Here is a 21,403-nt window from a genome sequence, read left to right as displayed (position 1 = left end):
GTTGTTGGATGGGATAGATTAGCACATTTCCTTGCTGTAGAAAGGCCCAGTAGTGTCAAGATTCAAGAAAGGACCTGGGTTATGACTTAGTTTAGTGCTGATCTGTTGCTTCTGTTTCTTAAGGGCTCGTTACAGAAACTCTCTGGTTTCTTCTCCCCCTCCACCTTCTCCTCCTCCCTCCTCTTCCTCTTCTTCCTCCCTCCTCCTCCTACTCCTCTTCTCCTTTCTTCTTCTTTCTTCTTCCCTGTGTTCCTACCCCCTAGAATAGTTTTATTGCCAAGCTACTCAGTGAAGACTTGTACTGATGAATCTGTTTCATTCTTCAAACCAGTGAATTTCTGTATATTAAGATAAATAATTTTAGAATTAAGATAACATTGGTTTACAGGAGTACAGTCATTGAATCTATTTATAATTGTAGTCAGACCATTACAGTGCTTTGAAATGTGCCAGGCGAGGTGGCATGTGCCATTCAGGGTGGCAAGGAGGATGGTGGGTGGACAGGAGAATGGGAACACAGTGGAGGGAAGTTGACACCTGTGGTGGGATTGGTGTTGAAATATCGTATGCCTGTAACCCAACTATCAATAACTTTGTAAATCATGGTTCTTTCATTAAATAAAAATAAAAAAAAATAGGGGCTGGAGCAATAGCACAGCGGGTAGGGCGTTTGCCTTGCACGCAGCTAACCTGGGTTTGATTCCCAGCATCTCATATGGTCCCCTGAGCACTTCCAGGGGGTATTTCCTGAGTGCAGAGTCAGGAGTAATCCCCTGTGCATCGCCGGGTGTGACCCAAAAAGAGAAAAAAATTTAAAAAAAAAGAACAAAACCTTGTAGTGAGGCTTAATAACAGGTTTCTTGCAGTTCAAGTGGGGAGCAAATGGGAAGTGGAAAATAACTGGTCAGTAAATGTAAAGAACTAAGCTGGAAATACAATTATTTCAAAAAATACTGCTACTCTGGATGTCAATCATCTAGATCTTTATAGGTCAGAAAGGATTAAGGGGAAACAGGAATTCAGCTCTTAGAACTCCACGTGCTTACACTATTTTTTTCCCCAGACATTTGTCTGAAAATAAGGGCTTTGGAGGTGATTAATGAAAGAAGTGGAAATGACTAGGAAGGTGCAGACTGGAGTGGAAGGTAGGTGCAAGTAAATACGGGCTATCAAAGAAGTAAAAATCACTCTAGCATTAGGAAAAGCGAGGTGGATATTTGTGATAGAAAATGTGGATATTTTTTAGTTTCCAAGGTGTCAAGTAAGCTAAGTGAGTGTTCAAATGTTGAAATCTAGCCTGAGCTGAAAAAAAGGAGAAAACTGATGATATATTAGAGATTGTTGATCTGGAAGTCAAGTGGATTTTTAAAAGGCTTGTATCTCTGTGCTTTCAAGAGTTCTGTTGAGTTTGGAAAGTGGAACTCACCTGCTCAGTGGTAGGAAGTGGACACGCTCCCAAAACAGAAAATAACTTTCTGTTATAATTTTCCAAGTTATTTTCCTTTGAAAATGTTCTTTCCTATTTCCTCAATGTTAAAAGTTAAAACTTTGAAAAAAATGGCTTAACTCTTTTAGATAGCAGCATCCTTTCATGTTACCTATGTAGTACTGCACAAAGATGATCATTTCAAGCTTTATTTCAAGCTTTATTATCATAGAGATTTTGAAGTTGATAGCACAGCGGGTAGGGCGTTTGCCTTGCACACAGCCAACCCGGGTTTGATTCCTCTGTCCCTCTCGGAGAGCCCGACAAGCTACCGAGAGTATCCCACCCGCACAGCGGAGCCTGACAAGCTACCCGTGGCATATTTGATATGCCAAAAACAGTAATAACAAGTCTCACAATGGAGACGTTACTGGTTCCCGCTTGAGCAAATCGATGAACAACGACAGTGCTACAACAGTGCAAAAGGTCATGCCCGGCGATGCATAGGGGTTAACTCCTGGCTCTGCACTCAGGAATAACTCTTGGCGGTACTCAGGGGACCATGTGGGATGCTGGGGATTGAACCCGGGTTGACCACATGCAAAGCAAGTGCCCTACCCACTGTATTATCTCTCCAGCTCCTAAATACAGATATTACCTCTCCAGCTCCTAAATAGAATCAATAGTATATGTCAGGTAAATTTTGAAAGGGAAAAACAAAGTTTTGAAAGGAGACTCACTCCTGGCATCCTCAATCCACTATCGACTTGATTCTGCTCATCATCAGCTTGTTGGTGCTCTGTCACAGTGATTGGTCCTTTGAATAGAGTCTGGCTCTGCGTTTTTATAAGCTGCATACTTACTCACTTATGCCATTGAGAAGAGATTAGGGGAGCTTTCCATCTTGGCTTAGAGTTGTGATTTTTATTTCATTAGGCTGAAAAGTGCTTTTACATATGACATCTCAGTTGTCCTCCAGAAATCTCAAGGTAGATTGAGTAGACATTAGCACTGTCACTCTAGCACTGTCATCCCATTGTTCATCGATTTGCTTGAGTGGGCACCAGTAACGTCTCCATTGTGAATCTTGTTGTTACTGTTTTTGGCTTTTCAAAAACGCCATGGTTAGCTTGCTAGGCTCTGCTTGAGTAGACGTTATCCTCATTTAACAGCTGTCTGTCTAGCTTATATAGTGAGGCTGTTTGACATTGCAGATTCTGTTGTGTGCATAGACAAGTGGTGACTTACTCAACATACTACATAAGACACTATGTGAAATATCTGTTCCACCATCTTCTTCAGTTAACTGGTTTACTCGTTTATATATGTGACTAACTTAAAAGTTCTTCAAAATATAACTCCAGTAAGGGAGAGATACATGTAAGTTTCTTGCTAAGGTTCTCTGTGGTAGATTTTACTAAACTGGAATATTAAAGATAGAAGCTGTTCCCACAAAGGTTTTTTTTTTTAACCAAACTTTCTTATTTTATACTGGAATAACCTGAACCATAGAGAAGTTAAATATTTTTCCAAGGATAGCTAGGGTTTGGAAACTATGAAGGACATCTGAGAGCCTTATCTGTCCCCAAGCTTGCCTTTTAAGGCATCTCCTGGGAACAGTGTGAATTGTGGCTCCAGGCCTAACCTAGTTATCGTGTCTTGCTGGTAGAAGTTCTTTCTAGCGGGTGTTGACACCAGCATGCTTGTGTCCACCTCACTCTGGATTACTGGACCTTACTCAATTACCAGCCAATGTCAGAGGAAGTCACATATTTGTTATTATACTTCATATATTATAGTTTAGACAGTTATAATAGTGTTGGCATCTACGGTGTGGATACACAGCATTACTACTTTCCGACCCTCACCCCAAAGTGCCACAACTCTGCCTCTGTCCCTAAGTCTCTTTGAGTTTGGTTTTCTTGTTTCATCTTTATTTTTGTCTTTTTGGGTCACACCTGGCAATGCTTAGGGGTTCCTCCTGGCTCTGCGCTCAGGAATTACTCCTGGTGGTGATCGGGGGACCATATGAGATACTGGGGATCGAACCTGGGTTGGCTGTATGCAAGGCAAATGCCCTCCCCGCCATACTATTGCTCCGGCCCCTAGTCTAGTTTTCTTATCCCTTCTCTCCACTCTTTTAGTTTTTGGCGGCGGTGGTGGGGGCACTGGGGGCTGGGGGCAGTGCAGGAGGTATGTGGTTAATGTCAGGTAGAGCTCAGAGGCCACTCCTACGGTGCTTAGGGTGTCAGGGAGCAGTCACATGCGAAGCAAGTGCTTTGTCCTTTGTATATAGTTTTAAATATATTCTCTGGCCCCATGTATATGTATATTTTGAAGGAAGTAATGATTTATTCTCTTTCCTTATTTTAGCATGGGGTGGTCCTTTTAAGTGGTCTTCAAGGGGCCAGAATAATTTCAGTTTGTGGTTCAGTGCTAGGGTCTAAGGATGTGGTGCTTCTTGGGCTCTGTGGGTCCAGGGACCATCAGAGCTGTCCTGTGGCACCCATGGGCCTCCATGGCCGTCTGCAGGGATGCTCAGGAGTGTCCACTTGCTATACCTTAGGATGTTTTGGAGGCGAGCTGGTCCCTCAGGTTGAACCCAGCACAACCTAAACTATTTCCTCACTCCATTTTTTAAAAAATATAATTGTTTTTCAGTGCTTTCCCTTTAATGTCACTTCTCTGTCTTTTAGTGCTTTTTTAGTGTTGATAATTTCCTTTTCCTTTAAAGACATTTTGAATATGTTAGGTAAGCTGTAGGAATTAGACCTAAGATATTGGGTATTATTGTTAAGTATTTTTATGTGAAAATGGGTTAGATGATTTGGTCCTTAGGATAGAGTGAATAAGTAGATCATGCACATAGCCAAGCATTTTGATGGCCCTGAGTGTTATGTCATCCTGGTGTTGTCACTATTTTTTTTTTTTTTGGCAGATAGTCAGGTCACTGTTGTTTCTTTATTTCTTTCTTTCCTTTTTTTTTTTTTTTGTAGATAGTTAGGAGCTCCTGTAGTCATTTATATTATTTTCATGAGTTAAATTAATTTTTTTAACAATTAATATTTATAAACCTTTATTTTTTGTGTTTTTTGTTTGGGGGCCACACATGGCAGTGTTCAGGGCTTAGTCATGATTCTGCGTTCAGGGATCACGTCTGGCTGATTCAAGGCACCATATAGAACGCTGGAGATTGAACCCCAGTCAGATTATGTCTTTTTCATTTCCATTCTGTTATGTTTGTTCATTCTGGTATGGAGACAGTCGTAGTGAATCTAATGAATGCCACTCAGTAAGTGCCTAGACTGTCTGATTAGATAGTGAAATTAAGTGATCGAGATATATGAGGTGGCTCTACCTAGATAACCTAGTCTTAGAGATAAATAATCTGGTTTTAAATAATCTGGTTTTAGAGAAGGATAGATCAGGGCAATCTCAGCTTTGTCTCTCTCTTGTCCACTGTTTAACTGTCACCGCGCTGACTCTACCTCCACCTGAGATGACAAATCCTCACTATCTGCCTTTAAATAGGTCAGTGGAGTAGTAGGAGAAGTGAGAAAACAAAATAGTTCTTCTGTTACTGGGGACTGTATTCTCATTGATGGCTATTTTGGTTCTCATTAGTTTACTGTGAACTCAGTAAATGCCTTATTGCAAATTACTTGGTGTGACAACCGTAATTTCTTTGTGAGTCTGTTACTTCAAAAGATGTTTTTGTATTTATCCTTTCTATAGCACAAGAATCTCAGTAGTCAGTAAGATACTCAGGAGAAAATGCGAAGAAGAAATAGGCTCAAGTATTAATTTTTGGGAGACTACAGTCATGAGAAGCATTTTAGGTCATTATTGGGCCAGAAAATAAAATAGCAGATTGAGTCAGTTATGTAGAATTCTGAAGATGCAGTTTTTGGCTTCCACTGTGAATTGCTCACATCCCAACTCTGAGTATGTAATTTCTTTCTTTTGCTTTCATTTCACTGCATTCTTCCCAATCTGTGACTCTGGGCTCCCGGCCTGCACTGCGTAGCCCTTTGAACCACCCTCCCCACCCTTCTCATGTTTCCTAAGTAAAACTTTTACTTCTGGGAAGGGGGAAAAAAAGAAGAATGTAGTGATTTTTTTTTCCTTTTTTGGTTTTTATTGCGACAATTTTGATATTATGATAGGGTTTTGTGCATACCAACACCCTATCGTCCAAAAGAATGTCCTTTTTCCTCCAACATGCATCAAGAATTTCATTAGTATTTATTTTGATTATTTATTTTTGGGGATTTGGGGCCACACCCAGTGGTGCTTAGGGCCTACTCCTCGCTCTGCACTCAAGCGTCACTCCCTGTTGTCTTGGGGACTAAACAGGGTTATGGAAATCGAACCCAGGTCAGCTGTATGCAAGATAAGCATCCTAGTCACTGTACTATCTCTCTGATCCCAACAACATGAGTGTAGAATTTAAAAAAAATGTTGTGTCTATTGTGATGGTATATATGTTGATTTTAAACAGACAAAATATCTTTAACAAGTAGAATTTAGTATAACATTAGGTATATAAAATAATGGAACATTTCACATAGTCACAGATGCTAATTCAGATAATCCTGACATCATCTCAGGAAATCAGGAAGTCACTTAACTGCTCACCAGTGTTGTTTCTTAATCCTTGGGATTAATAACATCAACCTTAAATTGAATTTGGTTTTTAAAGTTTAGAAATCTGGCATAGATTCATTCTCTTAATATAAATTAAGGGGACTTGGGGGCTGGCGAGATAGGACAGCAGGTAGGATGCTTGCCTTGCATGCAGCTGACCTTGGTTCAATCCCCAGCATCCCAAATGATTTCCCTGAGTCCGCCAGGAGTGATTCCTGAGTGCAGAGCCAGGAGTAAGTCCTGAGCAATGCTAGCTATGCCTCGTCCCTTACAAAATAAATTAATTAAGGAAATATGACAAGTTAATTTGCCTAAAATAATTTAAAGAAAGCCAGGTATATATATTTTTTTAAAAAAATCAATATCAATAGTCTCTTGTTTATGTACCATTAAGTCAACATCCTGTGGAAAAGTAAGACATCTTCAGTGGTTCAATAGTGTATAAGAACAATAAAGTAATTCACATTGAGGTATATTACACATCACTGCTTACACATAAACTCATACTATGATTGTAGAATAGTTTACTATAGTAGAAAAAAATCATAAAAGTTTTTCCTTGCCTTGCGGAATTTGTGGTTTTAATGACAGAACAATCTGTATATTTTTTTCAAATGCAGTAAGTAGTTGTTGAAAGCATTATGATAACATCAGTAGAAGTACAGTATGGTAATGTAAAATTAATGAGAGAGAGATGCAATCTCCTTCTTAGGCAAGTAGTTCTTGATAATACAGTGCACTCAATTAGGCTGTTCTCAGGGATCAGAGGATGTGAGTATTGTTTAATGTGTTTCTGAGGATGTGGGAATAGCTAAGGAAGTTGGCTGCAGTTGACAAGTAGTATACAGTATACAATTTTCAACAGTAATCGATTTGGTTAGGAAATCATGACTTGTAGATTTGAGATTGCTTTTCCAGCAAATGACCAAACCAAGTCATGTCCATCTCAATTGGTATTCCCATTTTCTTTCTTTCTTTTTTTTTTAATAATGTAGGAATACTGCTATTTGTTAAGCCATTGATTAAGCTGATTGAATTGGGCATGAACTTCCCATTACCTTTTTTTAAAAATTCTATTCTGAATGTTAACTTTATTTTATTATTACTTCCCCCCCTTTTTTTTTGATTCACCGTGAGATACAGCTACAAAGCTTTCATGTTTGAGCTTCGGTCTTATAATCATCAAACACCCATCCCTTAACCAGTACACACTTTCCACCACCAAGATCCCCAGGATCCCCAGTATTCTGCCCCCCACACACACTTCCAACCCTTCCCCTGCTTGTGTGGCAGACAGTTTTCCCCATACTCTCTCTCTACTTTGGTTACATTCGATATTTTGACACCAGTCTCACCACTACTCAAACCTGCTGAAAAGGCAATGCTAGATGATTTGTTTTGTAGTGCTTGTTATGGATAGAATATAATGTCCAGGAAATTCTGAGTCATTATCTTCCAGGAGCTTTAGTTTATAGTCTCTGGGTCTTGGCCATTGATGAGATTACATGGCACCCGGGGGCAATTTGTAGGTGTGACTACCAGGTTACTGGAAAAGTGGGGACCTGTGGGGAGGAGACCCAGTCCCGATCCAAGCGGGCTTGGAGATCTCAGTCACGGGTTCCCGCATATCTGGGTTTTCTTGCCGGTCTGCTCTCTGGTGAGGTTCATTCCGTTTTGGGTGAGGCTCGTACCCTCTTGGGTGAGGCTCGTTTGAGCATGTGGAGAGTGGCCTTGGGCATGGCAGTGGTTGGGTTCTGGAGGTTTTCAGCTGCTGGGGTTCTGCTTGGGCTTGGGGCAGGGAGGGAGACTCAACCTGCCTCCCTCCGAGGTTCCCCAGTGAAGACAGCCTGGTGCAGGATCAGGGCATTCTGTGGCGCTCTCTTCTGGGAGCTTTAGTTTGTAGTCTCTGGGTCTTGGCCATTGATGAGATTACATGGCACAGGGGCCAGTTTGTGGGTGTGACTGCCAAGCTACTAGAAAACTGGGAACCTGGGCGGAGGCGGTCCAGTTCTGATCCAAACAGGCCTGGAGCTCTCAGTCATGGGTTCCCACCTACCTCTGCACTACAGGCCCTAACTGCGTCTTTTGATCTCGTTCGAGGTTTGTGGGTCTCTGAAATAAGGCCAATAAATGAGCTTATATAGCTGAGCCGGAGGTGGTTTGTGGGTGTGTCTCCCACATACCTAACTTTCGGCCGTTTAATTTCTTGCTAAACTTGGCCCCAAAGTCTGTCCAAAGGCACAGCAGCAATTTTGGGGTATCTGGAAGTCTGAAGGCACCATCAGGCTGCTGATACACTCGCCCCACAGGTACAGGTTTACCTGCCGGCAGCACCATACTCCTGATATTCCCATCTTCTTCCCTTCTCATTAATTTTATTATAATTTCAGTAAGTAACTTGGTTACAAGATCCCTAGTCACTGCACTTCCACCATTACTAAGTGCCAGAGACCCGCCACCACTTTTATGTCTCTTCTAGTCCATCTTTTCCTCTCCTTCCCAAGCCCCGCTGACTACTGTCCAGATGCAGGGTAAGTTCTGTTGTCAGAATGTAAGGTTTTGTTATCTGAATACTGCACTTTTAAAAAGTATTTTATTTTTTGGAGACACACCTAGTTGTGCTTAGAGCTCACCCCTGGCAGTGCTCAGAAGGACCGTATGTGATGCCAGGTGTGGTCCTGGGGCAGCCACATGCAAGAGATGGTGCCCTGCCATCTCTCTGGCCCCAGAAAAGTGCACTTAAAAAGAAGGAACTGACAATTTATATAAGAAACTATGAGAAAACTTTAAAATGGAAAGTTTCACAAACGGATTTGTTTTGTTTTAGAAAACGGAAGTGTCCAGGTTGGAGAATTGTTACCTTGCAAGATTTGTGGAAGAACATTCTTTCCAGTGGCATTAGTGAGTACCTTCACCCTTGGGAGTTAATCAGTAATAGTTAAGTACTTGAGAACAACTCTTGTGGAAAGAATCTCTGTGGGATAATTTAAAGTGATGCTAAGTAGCATTCTTTGTTCAAAAGTGTCAGTCCCATCACTTTCATTCTTTGGAGTGGTTTCTTTTCTTCTCATTTTGATAATTCTTAATATTGGTAATATTAACAAAGAGCTTTTAGAAATGCCTAATACTGTGTGTAAAAATAAGAAAAAGAGTATGATGTTTGCAATTTGCTTTCAGGCACTTAAGAAAAAATAAGTACGAGAGATGAAATGAGATTGTCAAAATGTTGGTTATTGAGAAGGCGGCCAAGGAATAAGTGGAAATTCATTATATTGTTTTTAAAGTCTTGCATAGATTTGTCCAAACAAAAGGATCTTTTTTTCAGATCACAAATAAAACATGCAAACTGGTTTGGGAAAGTACCACATAAATAATTTGACATAAACTTAAAGCTCAGTTTATGGAACTAGTTTATATATGATTCTACTTGTAACTTGCATGATACTCACATATCACTTTTGTTTTTAAATACTTAAGATATTTTATAACTTTTTGTGATCTTTGATTTTGGGGGAACTATCGAAATAAGAATTTTTATTCTAATAACTATAATTATAACACTTTTGAAAATGAAAACTGAAAACACCATTGATTAGCAACTACATATTGAAATTTGAATGACCCTTTGATACCAAAAAGCCAGTTCTATGATTTTTTATCCTCCTGCTAATATTGAACAATTGTAACCTTTTTAGAATTTATCAAAATAAAAAGCAAAAAGGTACTACATTGAATTGTTGATGTCATGAGTTATGTTTTATTTAGCAAAGGAGAATAATTACTTATATTAGTGGGTGATTGGATGATGGTTAAGAGAATTTTAATTGTGATTTTTGTTATTGTTGTTTTGGGAGCACTCCCAGCAGTGCTCCGGGGTTACTCCTGGCTCTGCACTCAGGAAATGCTTTCTGGTTGTGTCCTAGAAACTATATAGGATTCCAAGGATTGAACCTGGGTCAGCTACGTGCAAGGCAAATGCCCACCCATTGTATTATTGCTCCGGCCCTCATTGTGATTTTTTTTAAAAAATGAGTAAATTAAAAAAAAATGAGTAAGTTAATGATTGTGGGCTGGAACGATAGCACAGTGGGTAGGGCATTTGCCTTGCATGCGCCATCCCGGGTTCAATTCCTCTGTCCCTCTCAGAGAGCCTGGCAAGCTACCGAGAGTATCCCACCCACACGGCAGAGCCTGGCAAGCTCCCTGTGGTGTATTCCATATGCCAAAAACAGTAACAAGAAGTCTCACAATGGAGATGTTACTGGTGCCCGCTCAAGCAAATTGATGAGCAGCGGGATGACAGTGGCAGTGACAGTGAATGAGTTGGCAACTGTGATTATTTTTCTTTTTAAATTTTTTATATATTTTTTTGTTTTGGGGACACACGTGGTGGTGCTCAGAGCCTGCGTCCTGGCTCAGGGATCACTCCTGGTGGTGCTCTGGGGATCACATGAGTGCTGGGGATCGACCTGGTCAGCTGTGTGCGAGGGAATGCTCTGTCCACTGTATTCTCTCCCAAGGCTCCAAGGCAAACCGTGTTTTTAAAAAGTCTGTAAGACTGCTACACTGTAGATCAAGAAAAGTCTTTGGCTAAGAAAAAATAAAAAGGAGGTAGAAAATTTTCATTGCATTAGGAAAGACAGAAATGACTGACTATAGAGGAAAATTACAAATTTGACTTTTTTGTCTTTTTTTTTTTAATTTATTTTTTAACTGAGTCACCGTGAGAACAGTTACAGGGCTTTTAGGATCGAGTCTCAGTCATACTATGCTCAAACATCCATCCCTTCACCAGTGCACATGTTCCACCATCAAGAACCCCAGCATACTCCCCCTGCAACTCCCCCTCTGCCTGTGTGGCAGATGATTTTCACTTTATTCTTTCCTTACTTTAATTACATTCAATTTTCAACAGGAAACTCACTATCATTATTTAGAGTTTCCCCCCCAACAGTCAGACCTGTTGGAATGGCATCATTAGATTGTATGTTTTCTATTGTTGGTAACAAAGAGCATATGATGTTGCACGGTCTCGAAAGCAGCCGCCTGGATTTGGGATTCTGGTATTAAGTCCAGAGGTATTCCTGCCAGCAGCCGCTGCATTCCAAGATTGGTTTCTGTGGCGCTGGGATCATGGCTGTTCAGGAGTGGAGGAGCTGTACATGGGCGACCGCTCAGGGTCTCATTTGGGCAGGAGGCGGGGCTGGTTCTGCCTCCCCCATCGCAAGATTCCCCATGCATCCCGTCCCCTTTTTTGTCTTTTTTATGTTGACTACATATCATCTTGCTACTACTAGGTCAATTTTAATACTACAAACTTAGTACTGTTACCTTTTATAATTATATCACTAATGCATTTTTAATTACTTTCTTTTCCTAGTATCAATTTTTAGGAATTCAATGATGAAATTAGCTTTTTCCATTCAAACAGTTTTAACTTGTATATATTATTTCCCCCAACAATAAGAAAGCTAGGAGTATTGAAAATAACTTAATATTTTTAAGTGTCTGTGCTTCCTGCTATGAGAAAGAGAACTTGTAACATACATATGTGCTATTTGATACATCATATTTATGCTTTTGGTATGTCTTATTTATGTATTATTATTTTGTCTCTCTTTTAAAAAAAAACTGGTATCAACTGACAGTTTAAGTGAAATTTTGTGATCTTTTTGTTCTGTTGAAAAAATAATAATTTATTTCTTCATTTTAACAGAAAAAACATGGACCCATTTGCCAGAAAACTGCCACTAAAAAACGCAAGACTTTTGATTCAAGCAGACAAAGAGCTGAAGGAACTGATATTCCAACAGTGAAACCTCTTAAACCAAGGGTAATTATGTAACCTTCTTGACGATGTCAACCTTGCTAGTATATATTTAAAAAAAAAATCAATATCTTTTTGAGTATAAAATTCCTGTCATTTTCTTGGGTCAGCAGTTATTAAAACTTAATTTTAACTTTTGCAAAGGGGTGACCAAACTGCTGCCTTAAAATTCAAATTATATAGTGAGCCTTTTGGCAGTAGAGAACCAATTGTTTAGTAATAGGCTAAGAATAATCTCAGTTTTCACACATTCTTTTAAGTCATTGTTAGTTAAACCACCTATAATATTAGTTGATTTTAAATCTTTCTTGCCAATTGTAGTATCATTATATACAAAGTAGAGCTTTATTTATAAGCTTAGTGTCATAGATATGAGTTACAGTGATTAATAGTATTTGTTATGTTTTGCTCTCTGGGTAAAGTTTTTTCTGTGTCTTATTTGTTCTCATATAGTGCTGTTAGTTTTTTTTTTTTTCTTGGAACCCCTATAATATTTCCTTAATACCATCTGTTATGTTATATTGCTGCAACAAGTCACTTAAATAATTGGGCATAGTTTTACGAGTCATTTCAATGAAATACTTAAAATTGAGATGACTTATTGGAAAACTTTTTTCCCATTTTATAGCATTTAGTTAGATTTTCCAGAAATGGGAAAGCTAGCTACTGCTTTATTTAGCTAGCTGCATTGGTTATCAGATTGAAACCCAAGAACCTTTCCAGTATTTTAATGGAAGCCAGTCATCCTTAAATTAAAGGAATGTGTTCAAAGTAGGAATAACATGAGTTTCCCAAGTGCCTATCTAGTTGTTTGTAGATGGCGTCAGGGCACTGACACTTTATTTCTCTTTCTAATGTTGTCCACTAGATCCAAATGGCTGTTGCTGATCCCGGGAAAGGGTGAGGCATTTTATGCCCTCTCTCAGGTTTAGCATTGTGTCTGTAGTGTAGCATGCTCACAAATATAGTTGGCTGAAGATGACCTCTCACTGTTGTTAGAAACTTGCAGGAAGATAGTATTCTGCTTCCAAATGTAAGCTGGTGGCATATAGTTGGTGGTGCATGAATGCTGTAGGATAAAGGGTTAAGTCTTATTCTCAAAACTAGACTACACTCAGTCTGTAGATATCTGTGTTCCTAAAGCATTAAAATAAGGGTCCCTTCCTGAATTTGCATACATCCTTGTGCAGACACCATGCTTATCTTTGGTTTATCATTCCGATTTGAGTCTATGTGCTCCCCAGATTTGTACTTGAGTAGGTTTCAAAACGATTTCAGTGGCAATAACTTATCTTAGTGATGCAGGAAAGCATCTTCATATGGAGAAACTGACCTTAAAGGAATCTTTCTAGAGTAAAGTCTGATGTTCATCTCTGTTCTTTTAGTTTGTGAATATTCAAGAGGAAATGGATGTGTTTCAATTAGGTATATAGACAGTATTGGAAGTTCTTTTCTTCGTAGCTTGCTAGCTATGTGAAGTGTAAAAAACTATGGCACGCCAACGGGCATGTGCACTCGCGGTCTTTCCGGGCGGCTCTGTCTCACCGCCTGTGTTCGGTGCTCAGGAACCGGTGCTCAGGAACCGCTGTGTGTGGCTGTTGGTCAAGGGCAGGCGACGGAAGGAAAAACAGGACCAAGCTGGTTGCAGATTAGTTACCTTTTATTCAATCGTTCATCTTTCTCATCACCTGCACTCTTAGCTCCATCCTCTCTCTGGATCTACTGCTCCACCCTCTCTTCTCTCTCTCCTCCCTTTTTCTCTCACCCTTGCCCTCTGGGCTACACACCGCCAGGTAGCAAAATCAACATAAGAAAGCCCTTCCTGAGGGCTGTCAGGTTCAAAGGGAACACAACCTAGGGGCCTTCCAAAGCCCTTCCTGACTCTTACAGTGTTTTTCTCCTTTCCTTAGTCCAAACACTCATTAACATCTTAATACTAGTTATTTTTGTATGGACATAGCAAGAGATACAGTGAGGCTTGCAAGGCAGCTCTCCTGACAACATCTTGCCACAGACTCAGACTACAGCACTCAGGACAGATTAATCATTCCTCACCCTAGCAGGGTCCAAATCTAGTTATCACTGTTTGGATCATGAGAGCATTTGTCCATGACCAAGCTCTTAACTTATAGTTAAGCATTAGGCACTTTGGCCAGGCCCATCTCGATGCCAGAGTAGCACACAACTCACCACTTGCCCTGGGTCCGTCCAGTCCCTAGTCGGGACCTGCTTTTGGGGGTGCTAGGAAGTAAGGGCAGCTGAGGCTTAGGTGGAGAGAACAGATGCCCAGGAAGAAAATATCATGTAGAGTCAAATGACTCCCAGGTTACAAAAGCATAGCATTTGCTAAGTGTCCATACAAAAAGAACATTGCTCTGAATAAACTATGCAAAGGACTCGAGAAGAGAAAAACAATATTTACAAGTCAAGAGAACACTAAGAAAGAAGCTACAAATAAACACAGAGGAATTGGAGCACTGTGATGGGGGTAACCCAATAAACCTAAACTCCCTGAGGCTATGTTATCCTACAGTGAAGGTTTTCTTTAATTAGCTTAAATTGATAAGCTAGTTAAATCTTTGTTTTTTTTAAATTTATTTTTTGTTTAAACCTGAGGATACTTGGGGTACACTCCTGGCTCAGTGCTCATCATTGCTTCCTACACTTCTTGGGGGTTCATATGGTGCCAGGGATGAATCTTTATTGGCATAGTGGATGTGAAAATTGGCTCTCCAGTCAGAGTGCCTGAATTTATCCCTTACTCTATTTATCATATTGTGTCAGGCAAGTTACTTAATCTGCACTTTTTATTTATAATATGGTGTTTAGCAATTTAAACACCTAGTTGTTGGATTGCTATGTTTTGTAATATAAATGTTTTCCGGGTGATATTAACATATGTTAGTTATACTATTCCTTTTCTTAGGGATAATCTTTTAGTGAAGGAAGCAAAGTGCAAATCACTGCTCTACTGCTTGAGGCAGTAGTTTATGGCTGATACTTAACGTCTGGTGTTTGTATCAGTAATATTAACAATATTTGGGAATTTGTTAGAAGTGTAGAATACTGGTTCTCATTCAGATACACTGAATAAGTATATGTATTTTGATAAAATCTATGGTAAATCACGTGCATTAAGCTTTGGGAAGTAGTTTATTAGAAGAATTGAATGTTACAGTGTCGTCCATGAATCAAATATAAAACGTATCAGTCTGTATATTCCATAGACTATAAATACATGTACAAACTGCCAACAGAAAAAGATTCAGAAGAAACTGCAAACAGTGGAGGTTCATGGTCCCACATCTTGGAGTGTGAGGACCTTGGAGAGGAGGGTCTCCTTACCTTAAAGTGACTCTTCAAATACTAGAGCACCTTGTCTGGAGAAGGTGTTCTTAGTTTGCCAGAGCTAGGCGGCCTCAGCAGACCTATAGGGTCTCTGCATGCCAAGAACTGCAGTGAACTTGACTGAAACTGGATAGAAGGAGAGAAGTAGGGGACAGGGCAAGCTGGAGTTTAAAAGATCCAGTTGTTGAAACTGTCAGAAAGCAATAATGAAAAAAAAAAAAACTCTTTCTTATAGTAAGAGAGCCATTGGAATGACTTTTTTTAAAAAAAAAAATTTGCAGTAGTAAAGGAAGCATAAGGGGCTTTAATCAGTAAATCAAGATACAGTTAAAAATAATTCTGAGTACTAAATGACCCTTGGCATTGAGGTAAGGTGACATTTCAGTGCCAAGGAACTTTGGCAAGAGATGAAATGCTATTATGACACTTGTTGGGGAAGGGTAGGACGAGTCTCCCCTGAAGAGTTACTTGAGTCTCTTATTAAAGAGTCAGCCACTGAGTTGTCAGTAATCTGATACCCAATAGATAAATTGTCAGTGGACATATATAGTTTATGGAAAAGAAAATACAACTGATTCTTTTCTTTTAAGTTTTGGTCCTGCGGTCTGAAGCCAGGGCCTGAGACTGCAGTGATGGTACAACAGGTGGGGCATTTGATTGCATGTGGCCAGGTTGGCCTCAGTACTCAGCATCCTCTATGGTCCTCTGAGCATTGCCAGGAGTTATTCTTGAGTGGAAAACCAGGAGTAGCCCTGAGCATCACCAGATGTGGCCCCAAAACAAAACAAACAAATTAATATAAAAAAAAAAAACTGAAATAGGGGCTGGAGAGATAGTACAGTGGGTAGGGCGTTTACCTTGCACGTGACTCACCTTGGTTCTATTTCTGGGAACCTGTATGGTTCCCAGCACCACTAGGAGTAATTCCTGAGCATAGAGCTGGAGTAATCTCTGAGCATCACTGGGTATCACCCAAACCCCAAAAATAAATAAATAAATAAATAAAATTTAAAAAAAATTTGGGAGGAATATCATTTAAGAATTTCTTTTTTTTTTTACTTTTTAATTCTTTTTTTAAAAATTTTGAAATTATTAGTGAATCACTGTGGGATACAGTTACAGATTTACAAACTTTCGTGCTTGTGTTTCAGTCATAGAATGATCGAGTACCGATCCCTCCACCAGTGCCCATTCTCCACCACCAATGATCCCAGTATCCCTCCCATCCCCCCACCCCACCCCGCCTCTGTGGCAGGTCATTCCCTTTTGTTCTCTCTTTCCTTTTGGGTGGTATAGTTAGCACTAGAGGCATTGAATGGCCATTGTGTTCGATCTATAATCTACATTCGGTTCGCATCTCCCAACCCGAGCTGGTCCTCCAAATACCTCTTACTTCATGTTCCCTTCTCTATCTGAGCTGCCTTTTTTCCCCAACATTTGAGGCCAGCTTCGAAGCCATGGAGTAAACCTCCTGGTCCTACCTCTACTATTCTTGGGTGTTAGTCTCCCACTCTGTTGTTTTATATTCCACAGATGAGTGCAATCTTTCTATGTCTGTCTCTCTCTTTCTGACTCATTTCACTTAGCATGATACTTTCCATCTTGATCCTTTTACATGCAAATTTCATGACTTTATCTTTTCTAAGAGCTGCATAGTATTCTGTTGTGTAGATGTACCAGAGTTTCTTTAACCATCTGTTCTTGGGCACTTGGGTTTATTTAAGAATTTCTGATACGAACATTTCCTCATTCTTTTTTCTTTCATTTTTTGACTTTTTTTTCTTTTTGAGTCACACCCAGTGATACACAGGGGTCACTCCTGACTCTGCACTCAGGAATTACCCCTGGCGGTGCTCAGGGGACCATATGGGATGCTGGGAATTGAACCCGAATCAGCCACATGCAAGGCAAACACCGTATCCACTGTGCTATCACTCTAGCCCTCATTTTTTGACTTTTTATTTGTTTGGGGGCACATCCAGTGATTCTCAGTTTTCTTCTGGCTCTGGGCTCAGGAGTTACTCCTAGCAGGGCTCAGGGAACCGTATAGTATGCTGGGAATTGAACCTGAACTGTCTGTGTACAAGGCAAGTGCACTACCCATTGTACTCTTTCTCCAGTCCCTATTTTAGTTTATTTATAATTTTTAAATTTCTTTGTGTGTCGAGGGGGTGAGGGGGGTGGTTATGTCACACCCGGTAATGCTCAGGGATTACTCCTGACTGTACTCAGAAAGTATACCAAGGATATTGGTGGTGGGGAATGTGTACTGGTAGAGGGATGGGTGATTGATCATTATGTGATTGTAATGTACAATGTAATGTAATGTACAAGGTAATGTACAATGTAATGTAACCTGAACATGAAAGCTTGTTAACTATCTTACGGTGATTCAATAAAATTAACAAAAAAAAAAAAGAATAAAGAAAAGAAAAGAAATTACTCCTGCCAGTGCTCAGGAGAGCCTATAGGAAGCTGGGGATGGAACCTTGGTCGACTGTGTACAAAGCAAGTGCCCTGTGTGCTGTTCCATCACTCCAGCCCCTTCACTTTACTTTTAAAAAAGTTCATGAACTGTTAGTTTTCTTTCTTTATAGCCTGAACCACCAAAGAAACCATCTAATTGGAGAAGAAAACACGAAGAATTTATTGCTACTATAAGAGCTGCGAAAGGCCTCGATCAAGCTCTTAAAGAGGGCGGCAAACTCCCTCCTCCTCCTCCTCCTTCTTATGATCCAGGTATTTGAAATATTGTTGACATAAATGCTCCTGTGGGCAGAAAATATGAGAGTTTTTGGTCTGTTTTTATATAGGGGCCAGGCCCATGCTTGGCCTCGTGTGGCCTTACAGCTTAAGCCCTATTTATGCCCAAGAAAGGCATGGGGGCCCCCAGGATACACCCAGTGGTGCTAGGGACCCTGAGATGTCTGGGATGGGATTCATGGCTGTGCACATGCTAATTGTGCAATTGATTCACCATCTGACTACTTGTTGAGCCCCTAGAATGTTTACAGATTTTAAGTCATTTGTGTAAAAACACAAAAAGAAAAAAGAAAAACGCGGGCGAGGGAAGGGACGGAGCCAGGATGGTTGATCTCACCGCAGTTTATTCCAAACTTCTTTCTCCATTCTCCTCTGATTCTCCTCCTGCTTCTTCCTCCCCCATCCTACCTCATTCTCTCCCTCTGCTCCTTTCGAACTCGCAGTTTATTCCGATCTTCCCTCTATACACTCTCCATTCGAACTCTCCCCCTGCCCCCTGCCCCCTGCCCCCTCATACCTGAAAATCCCCCACATCCGCTCCAGAATGTGCAGGCCGGGGCTTACCCATAGGTGTGGTTACAATCCATAGGGGGTAAAGTTCTATCCCTTAGAGGGTGTTTTCACTAGGACAGAATCTCCTTCAGCAGGACATCCGCCCAAGAGTGGAATTCCATGGGTGTGTTTCTCCTCTCTTTGTCCGACTAGCATATAAGTATTCATATTATAAATCATTTTGTATGGACATAGCAAAAGATGCATTAAGCTTATAGAATTGCTCTTGGGGGGGGGGCGCGTGTCACCTCGATCTCAGCCTACAGCGCTCAGGCCAGATTAGTCTTTCCTAGCCCTAGCAGGGCCTAGTCTCGTCGTTGCTTTTGGATCATGACATGACATGCCCATGACCAAGCTCTTAACATATAATTAAGCATTAGGCGCTTTGGCCAGGCCCATCTCGATGCCAGGGTAGCACATAACTCACCACTTGCCCTGGGTCCATCCCGTCCCCCGTTGGGACCCTGCTTTTGAGGGTGCTAGGAAGTAAGGCCAGCTGAGGCTTAAGTCAAGAAAGCAGATGCCCGGGAATGAATAATATTTGAAGCCAATTAAATCCCATGTTACCAAAGCATATTAATAAATGTCTTTCTTTGTCCATACAAAAAGGATATTGTTTTAAGGGAAACTATTCAAAAGACATAAGAGAGGAGAAAGACAATATTAACTTACAAGTACACTTGTCCTAGCAAGGTCTGACCTTACAAATTAACAGAGTTTGTTTAGAGGAAGAGAAGATAAACTGGTAGAAGTGGTTACAGATAAACAAAGGAATGGGAGTGACTCGGGAGCACTTTGATGGGCGTGACTGATATACCTAAGCTCCTTGTGGCAAGGGGAGCAGGACAAACCAATGATATCCAACAGTCATTAGTAAATCTAATCTGTAATAATCTATAAAAAGTCCTTAAAATACAGTATTTAAGAGACAAGAAGAAAATCATATTTTCCTCTCCTTATTCTGTTTATTTTGCGCTATCATTAATTTTTTTCCTCAGGTTGATTCTGAACTGGGAGAAAAATGTGAAATTTTGATATATTAGCACACTCATCTTTTCTAACTTTAGATAATTCAGGTTTGAAAGAAGGAAATAAGTTTTTTGCTTATTACGTGTTACTGCTTACATAATACACAGTGAATGGCTGGCTGTTCATGAGAATTTCTACTTCTGTATGTCTTACATATGAAGTTTTATTATGTCTATAGATCTATTTTTTTAAAATCTCTTCTAGATTATATCCAGTGTCCATATTGCCAGAGGAGATTCAATGAAAATGCAGCCGACAGGCATATCAATTTCTGTAAGGAGCAGGCAGCACGCATTAGCAATAAAGGCAAATTTTCTACTGATAGCAAAGGAAAGACACCTTCTCGGAACCAGGTGAAATGCTCACTTTTATTCATTTGTATAAATAATTGAGAAAATGACTCATTTATAGATGAATATGCCATTTATTAGTATGCCACATGTTTATGCTTTATAGACATAGAACTGCAGTTTTCTTACCTATAAGGATTTATATTTCTGCTTGGGAATGTAGTAGAAACCTAAGTAGCTAATTAAGGACTAAAATTAATTAATTTTCAATGGACTTGAGTTAGTAAAGAGTTGGAAATAAATGTCCTGATTTAAATCAGTATTAGGAAAAATTGAGAAATTCCATTAAAAATAAGTTAATAACTGGGAAAATAACTGGGTTAAAGAATGAGAAAAATGGCATGTAAGTATGTGTTTGGAAATCATATAAGTATTTTTCATGTAAATGAGAGTAATTGGAAAGAATAAAAGCTGGCTCCCTCATTTGAAATGCTGCTTTTGAGCTATTAGGCGAATGCCTTTTATGTCTGTTAACATTTATTGCTTCATCTGTGAGGTGGGAACTGTATGTGTCTTTGTGTACCTTTGTCACAGATTAGCCGGCCGTGTGTTGGAGGCCTTACCTGGGCTCCCAATTCTATTCTGTTGGTCTGAGAGTCTATATTTATTCCAGTACCACACAGTTTTGATTAATATAAACCTTCAAAGTAATGATTCAAAGCTAGAAAGAAAAAAACTACTTTGTTTATTAGTTTCATAGTGTTGTGACCCCAAAATAATGCTTGATATCATTTCAGATTCTGAAAATTTACTGATACTTTTTTTTTGGTCCCAGATGTGGTCTATTCTTTTTTGGTTTGTTTTCTTTTTCTTTTTGGGTCACATCTGGCAATGCACAGGGGTTACTCCTGGTACTCAGGGGACCATATGAGATGCTGGGAATCGAACCCAGGTCGGCCAAGTGCAAGGCAAACGCCCTACCCACTGTGCTATCACTCCAGCCCCAGATGTGGTCTATTCTTGAGTGTTTTTGGTTCTGTTTCTTTGGGGCTGAAGATTTTAGAATAATAACTTCTTCTTATCTATTTTGTCACTATAATGCTGTTGGTTCCTTGTTGAATTTCTATATGCTTTCAGTTTGTCTGACCTATCTATCCATTTCTGTATGTGGGATATAAGGTCTATTGCTCTTATTAAGTTCTCATAGCCCACCTGAGGTTTCTTAATACTTGCGTTGTATATTTTGGTGTTAGCCTGTTTGGTGCATATATTGTTACGTCTTCTTGATACAATGGTTTCTTAGTATATAATGTTATTTTTCTCTATTTTTACCTTTATTGACCACAGGTACATCTTATAGAATGCATTAATAATAGCAATTTCTGAATTAAAAAAAAAACCTATGTCTTTGGGGTACCTTTTTTTAAACCTTTTCATTTTTTAATCTGTTTTTATATAACTTTCAATGTATCTCCTAAAGAGCATGTTGTTGGATTTTCTTAAAATTTTCAGCTCAACCAG

General features: G+C 39.8%; 1 protein-coding gene across 1 annotated transcript in view; it reads left to right on the top strand.

Annotated features, from left to right (window-relative positions):
* Positions 1-21,403, top strand: part of ZC2HC1A (zinc finger C2HC-type containing 1A) — a 44,478-nt gene that overhangs the window by 6,003 nt on the left and 17,072 nt on the right. Inside the window, exons 2-5 of the mRNA XM_055126386.1 lie at positions 8,901-8,974; positions 11,790-11,906; positions 17,846-17,987; positions 19,797-19,945. Of these exons, the coding sequence (XP_054982361.1) occupies positions 8,901-8,974; positions 11,790-11,906; positions 17,846-17,987; positions 19,797-19,945 (482 nt within the window). The remainder of the gene's footprint in view (positions 1-8,900; positions 8,975-11,789; positions 11,907-17,845; positions 17,988-19,796; positions 19,946-21,403) is intronic.

The sequence above is a fragment of the Sorex araneus genome, chromosome 2 (assembly GCF_027595985.1).
Source record: "Sorex araneus isolate mSorAra2 chromosome 2, mSorAra2.pri, whole genome shotgun sequence".
In the NCBI taxonomy this organism is placed as follows: Eukaryota; Metazoa; Chordata; class Mammalia; order Eulipotyphla; family Soricidae; genus Sorex; species Sorex araneus.
The sequence above is the reverse complement of the archived record's forward strand: the minus strand, read 5'-3'. Positions and strand labels throughout refer to the sequence as shown.